At 37.2% G+C, this 16,721-nt stretch overlaps 1 protein-coding gene across 1 annotated transcript; it reads right to left on the reverse strand.

Annotated features, from left to right (window-relative positions):
• Positions 1–4,322: 4,322 nt before the first annotated feature.
• Positions 4,323–5,533, reverse strand: LOC112027493 (uncharacterized). Its single transcript, XM_024060155.2, has one exon. It carries the CDS (start codon positions 5,441–5,443, stop codon positions 4,757–4,759), a length of 687 nt encoding a protein of 228 aa, XP_023915923.1. The 5' UTR covers positions 5,444–5,533; the 3' UTR covers positions 4,323–4,756.
• Between the last annotated feature and the right edge of the window lie 11,188 nt (positions 5,534–16,721).

Genomic DNA, 16,721 nt, shown 5'->3' on the forward strand with positions numbered 1-16,721 from the left:
GTATTAATGAAACCCTTATTAGTTGTGGGGGGACGAGAATCCAAGAATATGGACAAATGGGCTGAGGATAGCATCGTGTGTACGGACCTCGAAAAACACTAACAGCACATCCTTGGGAAAATATGGACAATCCTTTGTAGGTACAGGGAAACCACAACGCCTGAGGACCTCGAGGATACCTATGCACTCTCGAGAGGCTGAGACCCATGATATAGGCCATCGAGCATAAACCGAGGATGAGAAGGAAAATTTGTCATCAAGCTAGGAAGGAAAGAAGATAGATAAAACATCTATCACCTCCACATTCAATGCTCTGCACCTACTTAGCTAGTCGCATTAATGAAGACATGACTCCTGAATAGTGTCATCATAGCTTATAGTCTAATGTGGAAGCCTTTTAGTAAGGTCCTAATGGGATAAGTATCAAGAGAAATGAACCATGCCCTCCATATGTAGGGCTCAAATGCACCTTAGCTGACTGTATAAAGCACAAGAATCTCTAGGGAATGGGGGGAATTTTTGGGAGGAAGAAATACTTGTAATCACTATCTTAGATTAAACCCGAGGAGCTTAATACAAGCCCTTTGAGGTTATCTTTCAGTAATACTTGCATAATTATACTTAATGTTCACTATTAGAAATTTGTACTATTGCGGCGGGCCAAAACTACCCTAAAGGTACATTTGACCTTTAGAGGCAGGTGCTATTGCAGTGGTTCTTCCTGCCACTGTTGTGGTGCCGCTACAAATCTATTGTGACGGTAACAAATAGCGCCACAATAGATATGTCATTTAGCGGTAGTTTTGGTCTATTGTAGCAGGCTGAAAACTACCACCATATGAGGTTACCATTCGGGTCAAGTGACCTTTTAACGACGGGATATGCGCGCCGTTATAGGTGACAACCTTTAGTGGCAGGCAATAAGCGTCGCTATAGGGCTTATTAAACAACAAACCATATGCACCTTTTAGTGACAGATATGCTTGCCGCTATATGTTTGAAGCTTTAGTGGTGGGCTATAAACGTCACTATAGGTCTTCAATTATATCATAATTTTAGTCCTTCAGCGGCTGTTTTTGCTCGCCGCTATAGGTTAATTTTTTTTTTCTCCTGGGTTCTGAAACCACATATCTATTACAAATAACCTGTAATAATTTTAGCTCCACTAAGACAATACCATAAATGTAACTAGATAACACCACAAATGTCTCCAAACTAACATTATATTAACATAGAAATATATTATCAAATACATAACATTGTCTATAACCATCATCAAAGTTCCAAAGTATTTAAACAAATCCTTTAAAACTTCCCAAAAATGCGGTTGTTCAAATGTAGTTCTTTGTACACAAAAAGCCATAAAAAAATTATAGCAACTCCGCAGCTATAAAACAAAGTATGAACAAGATGAGACTATTTATCCACCTTCACAACAGGGTGCTCAACTTCTAACATCTTTAGTATTGTAACACCGTCATTAGTAATTGTCACATCTCCAATATCATCAACGAGCATTTGAAACCATCAACTAGAAAGCAAATCAAAATTATACCCTTTGGCAGAACTACATAGTCCAAATAAAAGCTTAGTAATGAATAGGGAAAAAAAAAGGCAAGTTACGAACACCTCTATCAATTAAAATTGAAAACATAGTAATAACATTGACACACAGTTAAGTATTTTAACTATATCAAAACCTTTGCAATCAATAGGAAAAAAAGGGTATGTCCCCAATGCCTCTCTATCAATTAATATCCATGATTCAATAACATTAACATGCAATTGAACATCTTAACTATATTTCTATTATTCAATTACATTGTCTTTACCAGTTTGGTAACCTTCTGAACTTAAAAAACGCACAAGTAGACAAAAAAACAAAAAATACTCTTTAATCTTCACTGACATTTATTACAAATGTCATTCCAACCCATCGTGCATTCACATATGAGCAAAGTCATAGCTTAGAGAAAAAGCAGTATGCTTAATTTCAAATCACATGGACAAAACTAAGCATATTGGTCATTCAATACCTTACAAAAATAATTGCAAATTTTAAAATTCCTTACATTATAAATGAATATTAAAAAAAAGTATGCACCCGAGCGAGCATGCAGACACTTACTATAAATGGTACATTTGGTTAAGCATTTTGGGATATTAAAAAAGTGTAATACCTTGTCGAGTCCGATAGGACCTAGTGAGAGAAGCAAACCATGGAAGCAACCAAGGGAGAAGCAAACCATGTAAGCCAATCATGTAATAGTTGACATGCACCAACAATACAAAAAATTAGTCCAATCTTAACATAGCCAAATCTCAAATAATTGTATTAGAACATAATGAATTCTTTAAGAAAAAACACACAAACATTGAGATATAATTTTGAGGAAGAAAAACTAACCAGAAAAAGGTTTTGAAACTCTAATCATTAAGGCAAAATATAATGAGTGATAACAAAAATATTAACTACACTCATCACCACTAGACTCATCATCATTGGAGTTATCATCATTAGACTCATAAACATCATCGCTAAACTCTTCATCATCGATAAAGTATTGTTCAAACAATTCATCCTCATTGATCAACAGTATATCATAAATGATTCATTCTTCTTAATTTGAGCCCAAGCATGGCTGTCTTTTGCAACATCACATGGATTATCAGTAGTTATATTATAAGGGACATTCTCAAGATAGGTACCCACTTCATCATCATCATTATTATGTGAAGCATTAATACCAACATCAAACACTTCCTTAAGTTTTATTTTGACCACCCGCCCAATCTTTATGTCTCACATCTTCCACATAAAATACTTGTAAAACTTGAGATGCTAATACATGAGGCTCATCAATCAATTGATCACCCGTGTGTATTAATTTGACAAGGGGAAATCGAAACTCATCTTTTTTACATCCGCTTCCACTAATAACGTCAATCCATTGACATTTGAATAGTACATATTGATACTTGTCAAAGTAGTTCAACTCAATAATATCGATTAGTACACCATAATAAGCAGCACCACCTTCAGTAACAACACAAACTCCACTGTTTTGAGTTTTTCTAGTTGCCTTAGAGTCTTTGGTGCGAAACTTCAAACCATTTATAACATAACGCTTGAACTGTTTTGCTTCATTATTTGGATATCAAGCAAGCCATATAACTTTATTAGAGAGTTTCTTTTTCTCAAATGCATCCATTAACATTACCTATTGTAGACAATGACATTTTTTATAAGTATGCTATCTAAAGTATTACAACCAAGTTTTATATATAAACATTGACATCACCTATTATAGACAATAAAGTTTTATATTTATTCTTTACTTACATAATTCTTAAAGCAGTTGCAGAATTTCTCTATGTGCTGCTTTCAATAACATCATCGGTTGCATGAAAAAGGAAATTAGTGTGTTACTGTTAAGGTAGAGTATTGTACTTAAAAGGGAAATTAGCGTGTCGCAGAATTTCACTATGTAGGCAAACGTGTTACTGTTAAGTTAGAGTATTGTACTTGAATGCTATGAAAGGATACGCAATGACATATTACTTACTCACGAAATGGGGCGATTTCTTCACAATTGAATAGCACATAACGATGTGCTTGGATCCATAAATTTGAATCTAGTGTAATGCTCACCACCACACCCATAGATTCCTTAACATTCCTTACAGGCTGATTGAATGCAGTTTCAACAGATTTAAAATAGCGTGAGTAGAATGTGCTAACCTGGCTATTGTGCTCAAAAGTTTCCAATTTTGCTTTTCATGAAAGAGTCTTAATATAACAAATAGTATAACTAACTCAGCATTATTCATTCCATCACATGATATAAAAATAAAGCTTATAACTCTTCTACATTCAAATTCAAGGTTTTTTTATTTTTATTTTTATTTTTTTAGAATTGAAAAGTTGCAACCAAAAAGAGAGAAAAAAAAAAGGTCCGGATGTCATGGTTGTTCATTCAGGTAAGAATAATCACTGATGTGCCAAACTGCTTCTATTTCTAATTTATAAACCGTAATTCAACATTGGACCAAACCATTCCATTTGAAATGTACTATCTAAATTTATAAATTATTTTATAGAGTCATAATCACAAACTTCGATAAGCCATGATTACTTCGATTCAAGTTTAATTTGTTAGTGTCTCTTTAGTCTTTACTTAAAGAGTAACAACTGATAAGTTATAAGAACATGACATTCCAAGCTAGTTTAACATTATCCTTCAGCATGTGAGACGGCAAAGAGTTTATTTATTTGACAATCTTGCGTGTGTTGATAGAAATAACAATAATAATTAAACAGAAACACATGAATTCACGGACTATCAATAGAAAACAATGGACTTTGATACAGGTACAATAACTTGACGTGGAGCATACATTTTAAGAATGTTTTAGATAATTTCACTTGTAATCAGATTGAGCTCAAGCAAAAAAGCTTTGGAATTTACTTTAATAGTGGCAGCTATTTCATTCACTCTGCCCCCTCTAACTGAAATTTCTAGGAGATTTCCGCAATCAAATTGCAATTACACACATTCAATGAGATTCTTTTAAATCTCAAACCAAGTGAACCAAAAAAACCCACATTTTGATTGAATTCAAGCACTGAACTGACCAATCAAAAAGCTTAAATATATCAATCCGTTCACAGTTATAACATGAAAAACAAATTAAAACAGGGAATTGGAAGCAAAGCCCAAGAATTTGACAAAATATACCGAACAAGACAACGAATCTACGACTCTTCCTTCTTCTTCTTCTTTCTGAAAACATAAACACTGGTCTCCTCATACGCGTAATCCGGGTGCAAATCCTCATGCGGAACTTTCTCGATGTCAAACGTTTTGTCACACAATTCCCAGAACAATTTATCCGCCTCAGGGTCCCTCAACTGGTATCCAAGCAAAACGACACCGTCGTCAGCCATTAAAGCGTCCATGGTGGACACAAGTGGGCCCACGGTCTCCTCGATGTAAACGACATCAGCAGCAATAACGTAGTGGAAAGGAGGTTTAAGCGAGTTGATTTGGTCGAGGTTGTTCCAATACAGGATCGAGTGCTTTAAGGTTTTGGATAGGACAGGTTTGTTGCGTTTGAGGTTGTGCTTGAGTGCGGGCATGACTGGGGCTATGTCGGTGAGCACGAGGTCGGTGAGTCCGAGGAGGTGGAACCCCATGCCTCCGGCACCGCAACCTGCGCCGAGCTCGATTCCACGCTTGTTACGAAAATCGAGGAGTTGGGAGTAAGGGTTTGGGTCGATAGGGTTTGGGGTTGGCGGGGCCCAGCGGTCGATGAATTTGACAAGGACGAGGGAACAGGGCCACACGGAAGTGCCCACGTGCATCGACCCATTGTCTTGTTGGAGAGAAACGAGGGAGTTGCGCATTGGGAGCTCGATTACTGGGGAGTCTGTGAACTTCATTACTGTGCGTTTCCCCGTTCGAGAGCTTTGATGCGTTTGCTGAGTTCGACCAAAAATAAGGTTCGAAGGGGTTCGGACTGACTGACTCTGTTTTTTGGGTCTTGGGGTATTGGGGGTGGGGATAGTTGGGCCCAATTCTGATGTGGGTTTTCAAAGAGATTATAGAGATGGGCTTCGGAATTGGGTTGTAGGTTACTAACTAGGTTAAAATGAGGTTTCGAACTTTCTATATTAGGGCACCAGCTTCAAGTAGCATTTAGGACACGAAACACAAAAAATTCAACTACACCAGATGTTTTAATCTCAAAAAATTTGGCATGGAGCTGCAATGTTGTTCTAAAAATGAGAGGGTATAAATAAATATTCTAAAACTTTTATTTATTTTCTACTCATCTGTCTCTCTCTCTCTCTCATCCCTCTGGTTATCTAATTCTCTATGCATTATTTGGTTAGTCTAATTCACGATTTTGTATTTTTGTTTCTTCTTCTTTACTTCTTTGTTTGTTTGTTGTTTTTTTTTTTTTAAAGAAACAAAGGCCCGTCTTACGAGATTAACCAACCAAGGAACAAAAGTAATTTACAAAAAACAAATAATAAAAATACCTTTACAATATATTTTCTAGAATTTCACTTTTAAATTATATACAAAATTTATACAACCAAATCTACTGTGAAGTAAATAGATGTATCATCACTCTAGTTAATTTTGGAACATCTTTTAGTCAACCCTTTTGTTTATATTACACTTGTCTATCATCCTTGTACTTTTTGTATTTATTTGAAGTCCAAAAAAAAAAAATCTACTTCAAATCTTGTGTAATATGTTTATTGATAAGCCGAAAATAACATAGGATCGTCATACCATGTCAGTGATGTCCAAAATAAGCATTACACATTTACTACGCTCGTTGATGATGAAAAGTAATAGATGGAGCAACAGTAACCAATGAGCTGTGTATTCCAAAGCTCCCATTCATGACATACTAGCCGTTGCCCATAAATGCTAGAATTCATTATCCATAAAGAAGGGAAAACGACTATAAAAGAAGGGCACAACATAATCCAAAGGTACACAACAAAATCCAAAGGTACACACAAATACTCACCCAAAAACTACTCTAAGTCATTTTCTCTCTAAACAGCTTTCTCCCTTTTTTGACTTAAGCATCGGAGTGTTTTTGGCAAACACCACACTGGTGTATTACACTTCTTTCTCAGGCTTTCTTACAGGTTTGGACTAGAGACAGGACCCACCACGGGATTGTCCATTCAGTGAGACAAGGTCCTTAACTTGGTGATTTTTTGCATCATCAGTTTGGCGCCATTTGTGGGAACGCTGATTGATGAGTCCTAAAAATCATTAAGGTCGTCCATTAATATGGACAACCTTAATGATTTTTAAAGCTTCGGATTGGACGAGTGACCCAACTGACGATTTTGGCTTCATCAGTTTGGCGCCGTCTGTGGGAACAACGTGATTAGTCATCTAGCTCTTCCTGCAACAAAGGGTTCACTCAGTTCAATGGAAAATCATGAATACAAAAGTATTGATCTAAGAGTACCCCACGGGATAATACCCTATGATCATCTCTTCATTCTGCCCATGCTCAAGTGGGTGGCTCATTGTGAGGCATGCATTAAACAAAAGACGACCACAAAATTCAAGCGACCTCAACAGGCCTCAAGGGTATGACCCAGTTCTAGGGTGTTTTAAGGTCAGATTTATGCATTTCCTATTCTAGCTCTCCAAACATTTTCAAGCTACAATAGTGTTTATATGATTGTTTTGGCATGTGGCTTGTTTTTCTTTTTCATGCTAAACTACTTTCAAAATATTGGATCGCCTCACTCAAAATTTTCTAAATTAAAATGCTTTCCTCACCGGCTTTAGATTTAGAATAAACCCGGTTTTCTGTTGTCCTACCAAGCTTAAAGACCCCAATTTTGGGTAGAGGTGAGGTCAAATTGCGTTTGAAAATACAAGTTTTTGGCATAAAAACAATATCATTACGGTTTTGCCACATTAAAAGACCATTTATTGTCTACAAAATTTAAGAAAAATAAAAAGAAGAAAACGGTTGAGGAAAGCCAACTGCTGGTATGACCGTTAATTTTCTTACCGGCACCTACTCCAGTGCAGAAATGTCTGTGTTTTGTGCTGGATTAAATACCGGTCTTACCGGGTTGATCCGGTCATACCGGACCAAATACCGGATTCCGGCCGATAAATGCATACCAGACCCAAAAACAAAAAAAAAAAAAAGTTAACTATTAGATCTAAAACTCGCTCTCTCTCCTCTCAATAACTTACTGGATTAGCGTTAATCACGTTGCCTACGCAGTAAACATGCTTCTTTGTCACCCTCACCTTGTTGATCTATCTCCCTTCTTCGTCGTCGTATTTTTCTTATTCATTTGGTCTGCTCCTCTGGTTTTTTTCTTCTTTATTTTTGTTTTATACGAGCCTTAATTTATGTGCTGCTTACCATGTGAGTGTGTGACTGGCGTGAGTCTGATTCTACTGACCCCTCACGTGATGGGTAAATTTTTTTGAATTGAAGTGAATGGTTAAAAAGCTTTCTTGGAACAATAAGAAATTGAACGAATAGTCAAATATTACTCCAATAGCTATAATAGCTGTCCGCCACTCTTGTTTCATGGGAAATTGTTTATCATTCAATATCAATATTGTAGGCTTGTCAAATAAAACGTTGGGCTTGGATAAAGGTTTAAAATAGCTTGGACATGGGCTAGTAGCATAAACAAAATAAATAGGAATTTAAGTTCTAATTAAATATATTAAGTTATGTTTTAAGATTAATAAGCTCTAATTAGGAGAAATCCCATGAGCATATGATTGATTATGAATTCATAAATAACAATCATGACCCACTATTCCGGACCTTTCTAAATGACATCGGTGGCTTTAATTTTGAGAAGGAATTCTAAAATATATTTGTAAACACTCTAAGGGATATTATGCTATGTCAACATATATAACCCTTAAATTAGAGAAAATTTTATTGGTTAATATTATTTTGTGAATTTCTTTATTGGTATGATTGCTCCTAGTCTAACACTTTGCGCAAAAAGAGTACATGTAGTACAACAACTAGGCTAGAGCAACTAGACTATCTCGATTGTACATATATTGTCAAGTCCACAGGATTAAGAATGAGAACTCATCAAGAAAAGATTGCTAAAAAGAAGATCAGAGGCCATCTCCCTGCAAGTCGTTGTCAAGTAGCAATGCGCCATCAAAAGGAGCATTGAATGACCTTTGGAATGGAATATAGAATTTTCTTCTCCAAATTGCTAGAAGCAACCTGGACAAATCACAACAGCATGACCCAATTCTTGGGTCTTCAGATTGTGAAAATTCCTTTGACATCACAAATGGTGAATCAAGCCCTAGTAGCTTTGAAGCCAATATCAACGCAACAAAGATGAGCTCATTCAAAAGGAATCAACTTAAAAGGATACCAAAAATCCCATACACACGTCCAAGTCACTCGTCATGTGCACAAAGTGGTTCCAAGCCAAGCATGAATGTTCTAACATCTTTGCAAAGGTGGGCTCAAATATTCAATTTTGAAAAAAGTCTCCAAGGCCAACAGGTAATTAAAACCTTACTCTTCCTCCTATTAACTTTCTAAAACTTAATTGTCAAGTGTAACATATATAGTTTACATTTAAGGCATTGCATAGATTACCAATTAAATACAAAATTAATCTTTTGCATCATCACTCTAAATACCATAATAATATGTGGATGTTAAGAAAGAGAAGCCAAATCCTAAGATGACTATTGGTTATGCTCAAAAGCAAAAAGTGCTGGATTGCGTGTTATTTAATAATTCATCTCTTTTTATCTTTTGATATTTGCAATGCTGTGTTATTTTGAAAGTTAACTACCCATTGAGTAAGGTCAAAAAGGAGTGTGTATATATATATATATATATCTACTATCATATAGATTCAAATAGAACATGCATGAGGGGTTCAGCCAATTGGTTGAATTACCCAAAAAACCGGTGGACTACCAAGTTTAATAGCAATCTTATGACAAAGGTCGACTACATGGGAAATAACCTTATAAAGATTGCTAAATGTGAGTCTACCAAAGAAAAAATTTGTAAATACAAAGAGAAATCGGTCGAGAATAAGAGTATCCAAAATGATTGACGATCTCTACTTTAGTCTCGACACTTTAAAGAAGCATATAGTCAATAGTTTCATTCTTTATACATCATATAATACCTCTCTGTGATTTATATAGAGTACGCTTTGTCGAATGACATCAATTATTGTGCAACATGCAATTGCCTATTTGTATATTGTCACTCCTAACAAAATGCAGCTAGCTCTATCGAAGTGAGTCGTCTTAAATGACCATGGTCAAAGCACTCCCATCAAAAAATAAGATTAAGCCCAAAGAAAGGAAAATACAAGCTCAAACCATGATAGGCAATTCCTCTGGTTGTTGTCAGATAAGAATTGCACCTTTCATGTCTGAACAGGGGGCAACAATATGACCTAGTTTTTACATCTTCAAAAGATTGAAGCAAAAGAGACCTAGGCCTTAGACATTGAATATCATGTTAAGCTTAACAAGTCTTAAAGGACAAAAGCTCGTCATGAAGATCTCAACAATGAAAAGATCGAGGTATATGGCAGCGTAATGTCATCATCTAAGGTAACTCATTTATTTCTTTCTATTCGTGTGCATTTAACTAGCGATGCGAGTGACTAACTTATTAAAAATGAGTACATATCAAGCTTGCATAAATAATCAATAAATAAAAAAGGTATATAGTTTTTTTTGGTTTTGCAAATTCATGAAATTTTCAGAAAACCCATCAAATGCATAAAGCACAGCAATTGTGATGAATGCTATACCTGATTATTTAAGATTATCAATATTCTTGGAATAATGACGATTAGAATTAATTGTCAAAAAGTCCAGTTTTGAATGAATTAAATGGGAAGCAATAAGAGGAAACGTATTATAATACGTTAATTATTCTCTTGATAATGTTTATGCACTATGATTAGCAACTATGTAACTCTTACCCCCTAGCATTTCACAGCTAACTATTCACATGAAATATTATAGTCACAATGCTTATTTTTGTAAATGTCATAAGGTTTCATGCAAAAATGTATTTACATGAATTACAAAAGAGGTAAAGCTATAGGATTACAAGAGAATAATTGGTCCAATCAGAATATTAGCACAATAAGAAAAATGCCCAACAAGGCCATTGGTAGCTCATTATTCACGTATGAATTTTTCTGAAATTCTTGTTTAAACAAATTTTGGCAAGTGCATGTGCTACTTAATGCAGATATCAACATGGCCTCAAGAAGGTCCAAAACGACATAGCATCAAGGAATCATTCCAGCAACAAGTGACAAGATTCCTTAAATGGATGTAAGTCACCAAAAAATGGCTACGTGATAAGATTCTGCCAAGACAGATGTAAATCACTAACGAAGCCTAAGTGACAAGATTCCTTAAATGGATGTAAGTCATCAAAAAATGGCTAAGTGATAAGATTCCGCCAAGACGGATGTAAATCACTGACGAAGCCTAAGTGACAAGACTCCTTAAATGGATGTAAGTCACCAAAAAATGGCTAAGTGATAAGATTTCGCCAAGACGGATGTAAATCACTGACGAAACCTTAGTGACAAGATTCTTTAAATGGATGTAAGTCACCAAAAAATGGCTAAGTGATAAAATTCCGCCAAGGCGGATGTAAATCACTGACGAAGCCTAAGTGACAAGATTCCTTAAATGGATGTAAGTCACCAAAAAAATGGCTAAGTGATAAGATTCTGCCAAGGCGGATGTAAATCACTGACGAAGCCTAAATGACGAAGCTCCGTAACTGGATGTAAGTCACCCAAAAAATGGCTAAGTGATAAGATTCTGCCAAGACGGATATAAATCACTGACGAAGCCTAAATGACAAAGCTCCATAACTGGATGTAAGTCACCCAAAAGTGGCTAAGTGACTAAATACCCTTAGGCGAGTGTCAGCAGACAAAGATTCTTACACAAACGCAAGTAAAATGCAAATCAAGGATATCAAATGTGACAACCAGAAAATGAATAAAAGAAGAAGCATCGAAGTGATCAAAAATGGTCGTCCAAAGAAATCACCTCGCTCTTCAGTAGTGATAAAAAAATGGACATCCAAAGAAATCACCTTACACTTTAGCAGTGATAAAAAATGGTCGTCCAAAGAAATTACCTTGTTCTTCAGCAGTGATAAAAAATGACTGTCCAAAGAAATTTGCTCACTTTCAAGACCAAGCTATGATCCCTCGAACGTCCAAAAAGACCTTCAAAAGGCATACTAAGAAGTCTTCATAAAAATACTACCGTTCCTGAAGAAGAAAGTAGTTAAAGATAAAGAAGCCTGAATCTAAACAAGTCAAGAACATTCCTTAAGCCTGACCAGCATAAAGCAAAATCAGACTTGGGAATGGGGGGGCAACTGATGAGTCCTAAAAATCATTAAGGTTGTCCATTAATATGGACAACTTTGCATCATTAGTAGACCAAAAGATGTAACTGTTCAAGCACATTCAACACATTAATGGCGACCGTTACTTATCGATCTTAAACGCCCATTAATACGATGACTGTTACACATGGGTAATAATCACCTCCAATTAAGTATAACAGCTATCCAAATCACCTATAAAAGGGACAGTTCGTCTCATTTGTGAAGGTACGTCAAAAGCTACAACAAAACACTATCTAAATATGAGAAATATAGGTTGATACTAACTTAAGCATCGGAGGCTCCCCCACTGGGCACAACCCGGTAGTCTCTTCGATCTATCTCTCTTTATCTTGCAGGTCCTACAAGATCGGCTAAAGCTCTGGATTGGACGAGTGACCCAACTGACGATTTTGGCTTCATCGCTGATCATTCAAAATCCTTAAGTGACAAAAGAGAACATCGTAGCACGAGATGGATGTTGAACAAGTTGCACAACAAATCGAAGCCCTAACAACCACCTTGGAAGAAGTGACTCACTAGAATGAAGAACTGAGGAGAGCCGTTGAATCCCAGAATGAGGAATGATAGTGGATCCTAGAGAACCAGAATGAAGAAGAGTGTTGAAGGATTGAAGGAAACCACAATGAGGAAGGATCAAATAGCTAGATGAACAGGAGGACAAGAACGCTAGAAGAAAACTCGTCCAGGATGGAAAGCGAGCTTCGCAACATGAGGAGGGAGGTGGACAAACTCAGGAATGTGGTAAAAGACAAAGCCATGGAGAACTTGGACAGAATGATTTGAAGGACGGACTCACCATTCACCACAGAAGTGTTGAACCGTCCACTCCCACCAAAGTTTCATCTTCCCCAATTGGAGTCCTTTGATAGCTCAAAAGATCCCTTGGATCACATTGAGTCATTCAAAACTTTGATGCTTTTACAGATGACCCCAGATGAAGTAATGTGCAGGGCCTTCCCGACAACACTGAAGGGTGGAGCTAGGGTGTGGTTTGGTAAACTGCCTTCAGGCACCATTGTGAACTTCGATCAACTTAGCAAAGGCTTTGTTCGTCATTTCATTAGCGAACAATGATACAAGAAGCCAACTAGGCATCTTCTCAACATACGTCAGGCAAAGGGAAAATCACTAAGACAGTAAGTGACGCGCTTCAACAAGGAGTTGTTGCAAGTGGACGAAGTGGAAGGCCAAGTGATCCTGATGACCTTCCAAGTAGGATTGCTACCGGGAGATTTCTTCTTCTCCATTACCAAGAGTTTGCCGAAAATAGTAGCAAAAAAATTACTTTACAAGGCCTAGAAGTATATGAACATAGAAGACACAGTAATAGCCAAAGGAGTGATGACTAAAAGGAAAAGAGACGAAGGAACTAGTCACAACCCTAATAGGAAGAAGGAAACACAGGGTACTAGGCATGCATTGGACAAAAAGAAGAGCCTCCCAGATCAAAGACTTAAGTTTACTAGTTTCACTCCTTTAGTGATGCCCATTGAGCAAGTATTGATGTAGATAAAGGATGAACTAGCTTTGCAATGGCCTAGACCCATTCACGCCCTAGCATAAGTAAGAGATAAAAGCAAGTACTGTAGATTCCACTAGGATCACAGGCATTGCATTGACGAATGCAAGCACCTAAGGGATCAAGTAGAAACACTAAGCCATCAAGGAAAATTGTAGAAGTTTGTACGAAGAACAGAACTGTATAGAAGATAACAGAAGGACGTGAAGGAAAGGGAGCTAGAGATGGGGGGGCAATAAAGCTCCCATAGGATAAAATAAAGATGATTTCAGGAGGATTGGTAGCGGGAGGATTCTCCAAATCACTGAAGAAGACGTATGCCAGGGTGGTAAACAGCGTACACTCACGGTTCCCACCTTAAAAAACGCCTAGATACAGTGAACTAGACATCATCTTTTCTGAGAAGGACGCTCGTGGCATTAAACAACCCCATGACGATCCGCTAGTTACAATGCTCAAGATGAAAAAGTTCAACATGCATCGGGTACTAACAGATAATGGAAGCTCAGCAGACATCATCTATCTGCCAGCCTTCCAACAAATGAAGTTGAATAAGGGAAGGTTACGACCATTCACTTCCCCATTGGTGAGTTTCACCAAGGACAGGGCTATTCCTAAAGGTGTTGTTAAGCTAACCATAATTGCAGGCACTTATCCAGCATAAGTCTCCAAGGAGATTGACTTCCTCATGGTAGATTGTCAATCAACATACAATGTCATCCTTGGATGACCAATGCTCAACAAGTTGAAAGCGATGACGTCGACCTACTACCTGAAGGTTAAATTCCCTACAGCCCATGACATAAGGTAAGTCAGAGGAGACCAAGTCCTAGCAAGAAAATGCTATCAAGTTGCCCTAGCAACAGGGGAAAACCACACATGGATGATAGATGAACTTGAGCCAGTACTCGAACTGTCAGAAGTACCACAGGAAATTGAGGTCGTCCTAGGAGATTCGTCCAAAGTCTTGAAAATAGGTTCAGCACTTTCAGCCCTAGAGAAGACAAAGACAACAAACTTCCTGAGAGAAAAGCAAGACATTTTCACTTGGAAGCATGAAGATATGGTAGGAATCGATAGAGGAGTCATTCAACATTGTCTCAATGTTAATCTAGAATGCATACCAATGTAGTAAAAATGAAAAATATTCGCACCTAAATGCAATAAGGCAATAGCAGAGGGGGTTGAAAAACTCTTGGGGGCAGGCTTCATAAGAGAAGTGTTCTATCCTAAATGGCTAGCCAACATAGTGATGGTAAAGAAGAACAACGGCAAGTGGAGAATGTGTGTCGACTTCACAAATCTCAATAAAGCATGCCCAAAGGATAGCTTCCCCTTACTCAGGATCAACCAACTGGTGGACTCAACTGTTGGACATAAGCTTTTCAGCTTCATGGATGCCTTCTTTAGCTACAATTAGATCATGGTGGACGAGGAAGATCAAGAGAAAACCTCATTCATCACTAATCAAGGTTTATACTGTTACAAGGTGATGCCATTCGGACTGAAGAATGCGGGGGACACATAACAGAGGTTGGTGAACTGCATGTTCTCTCATCAGATAGGAAGAAATACGGAAGTATACGTAGATGATATATTGGTGAGAAGCAATGACGAAGCGGACCACTTGGTCGACTTGAAGGAAACCTTTGACACACTGCATAAGTACAAGATGAAACTAAACCTTTCAAAGTGTGTCTTTGCAGTCTCATCAAGGAAAATCTTAGGATTCATGGTATCCTAATGGGGCATAGAGGCTAATCTAGATAAGATAAAGGCAATTGTTAGGTTTTAAGACTTTAGGAACTAATGGATTAAAACTTCAATATATATTATGATGGCAAACCATGATCAAAACATAGAGTCTAGGTTTAAGCTTACTCAAAGTGTGATTTAATGTAAAATTAGAATCGAGTGATTGCAGGATTTATTGGACAAAATCTACAAGGCTTGATCGATCGAAACTCGTGTAGATTTAATTTTCTACAGAAATTCCAATTCAGCCCAATCCTATATGACATGTAGGGTTTTGTGTTTCACTTTAAGTATAAAAGGAAAAATCCTAGCTACGTTTTAGAAGTCTTTGGAGAGTTGTGCGTTGAATCTTCCATGAGATCTAGATGTGTTTACCTTTATACACACACATAGAGTTGTCAAGATCAAGATTCGCTTCAAGAACTTGATGATCTCTTCAGTTGCTGCATAAAGAACATTAAAGAAGACCCGAAACCTTTGAGTGGAGTCTCAAAGTCACAAGTAGGAGAACTTGTAGTTGCTGCAGATTAAAGAAAGAAGTAGTCCGTGGACTCGGAGCTGTCACATGGTCGTGGTAGTAAGTTTTCTACGAGTGGTAGCAATAGGATGTTAGTGGTCTAAGTTCTATTGTAAAAACTTCAATTCTTTCATAGTGGATCTATTTTTACCTTGAGGATAGCTAGGTTAAATCCTCCCCTGGTTCTTTACCGATTAGGTTTTCTTGGGTCATCATATCGTGGTGTATTTTATATTTCCATTTTATTTGCATGATATGATATTATTGTGTTAACTTAGAATTGAATAATTTATTTAAGTAATCACTTGACTAAATAACTAGGTTAAACTTGTGTTAAGGGGTCTAAAAACGTACAGCAATAATGGAGGTAAAGTCCCCTAAAATAGTAAAGGAAGTATAGAGCTTAATAGGAAAAGTCGCGGCGTTAAACAAATTCATCTCTCGAGTGACAGACAAGTGCCTACCCTTCTTCAAGGTCTTGAAGAAGGCCTTTCAGTGAACAGAAGAATGTGAGGAAGGCTTGACGAAGTTAAAAGAGTACTTGATGTAGCTGCCATTGTTAATTCCTTAAGTAACATGAGAAAAGCTGCAACTCTATTTGGCAGTATCCAATACAGCAGTAAGCTTGGCACTGATTAGAGAAGAAGAACACATGCAAAGACTGGTATACTACACCAGCCAAGCATTTCAGGGAGCTAAAGCAAATTACCCAAGGTTAGAAAAGGTAGCTTTCGCCCTAGTAGTCGCTTCCAGAATACTGCGCCACTACTTTCAAGCAAATCCCATCATCGTCATGATAGACTAATTGATAAGAAAGATGATGAACAAGATAGATGCAACAGGGCGCCTCGTCTAATGGGTTATAGAGCTTGGCTAGTTCGACATAGAATATCAGCCTTGGGTAGCAATCAAAGCCCAGGTCCTTGCTGATTTTATTGCAAAATTCAC

This window comes from Quercus suber, unplaced genomic scaffold (assembly GCF_002906115.3).
Source record: "Quercus suber isolate HL8 unplaced genomic scaffold, Cork oak 2.0 scaffold_466, whole genome shotgun sequence".
NCBI lineage: Eukaryota > Viridiplantae > Streptophyta > Magnoliopsida > Fagales > Fagaceae > Quercus > Quercus suber.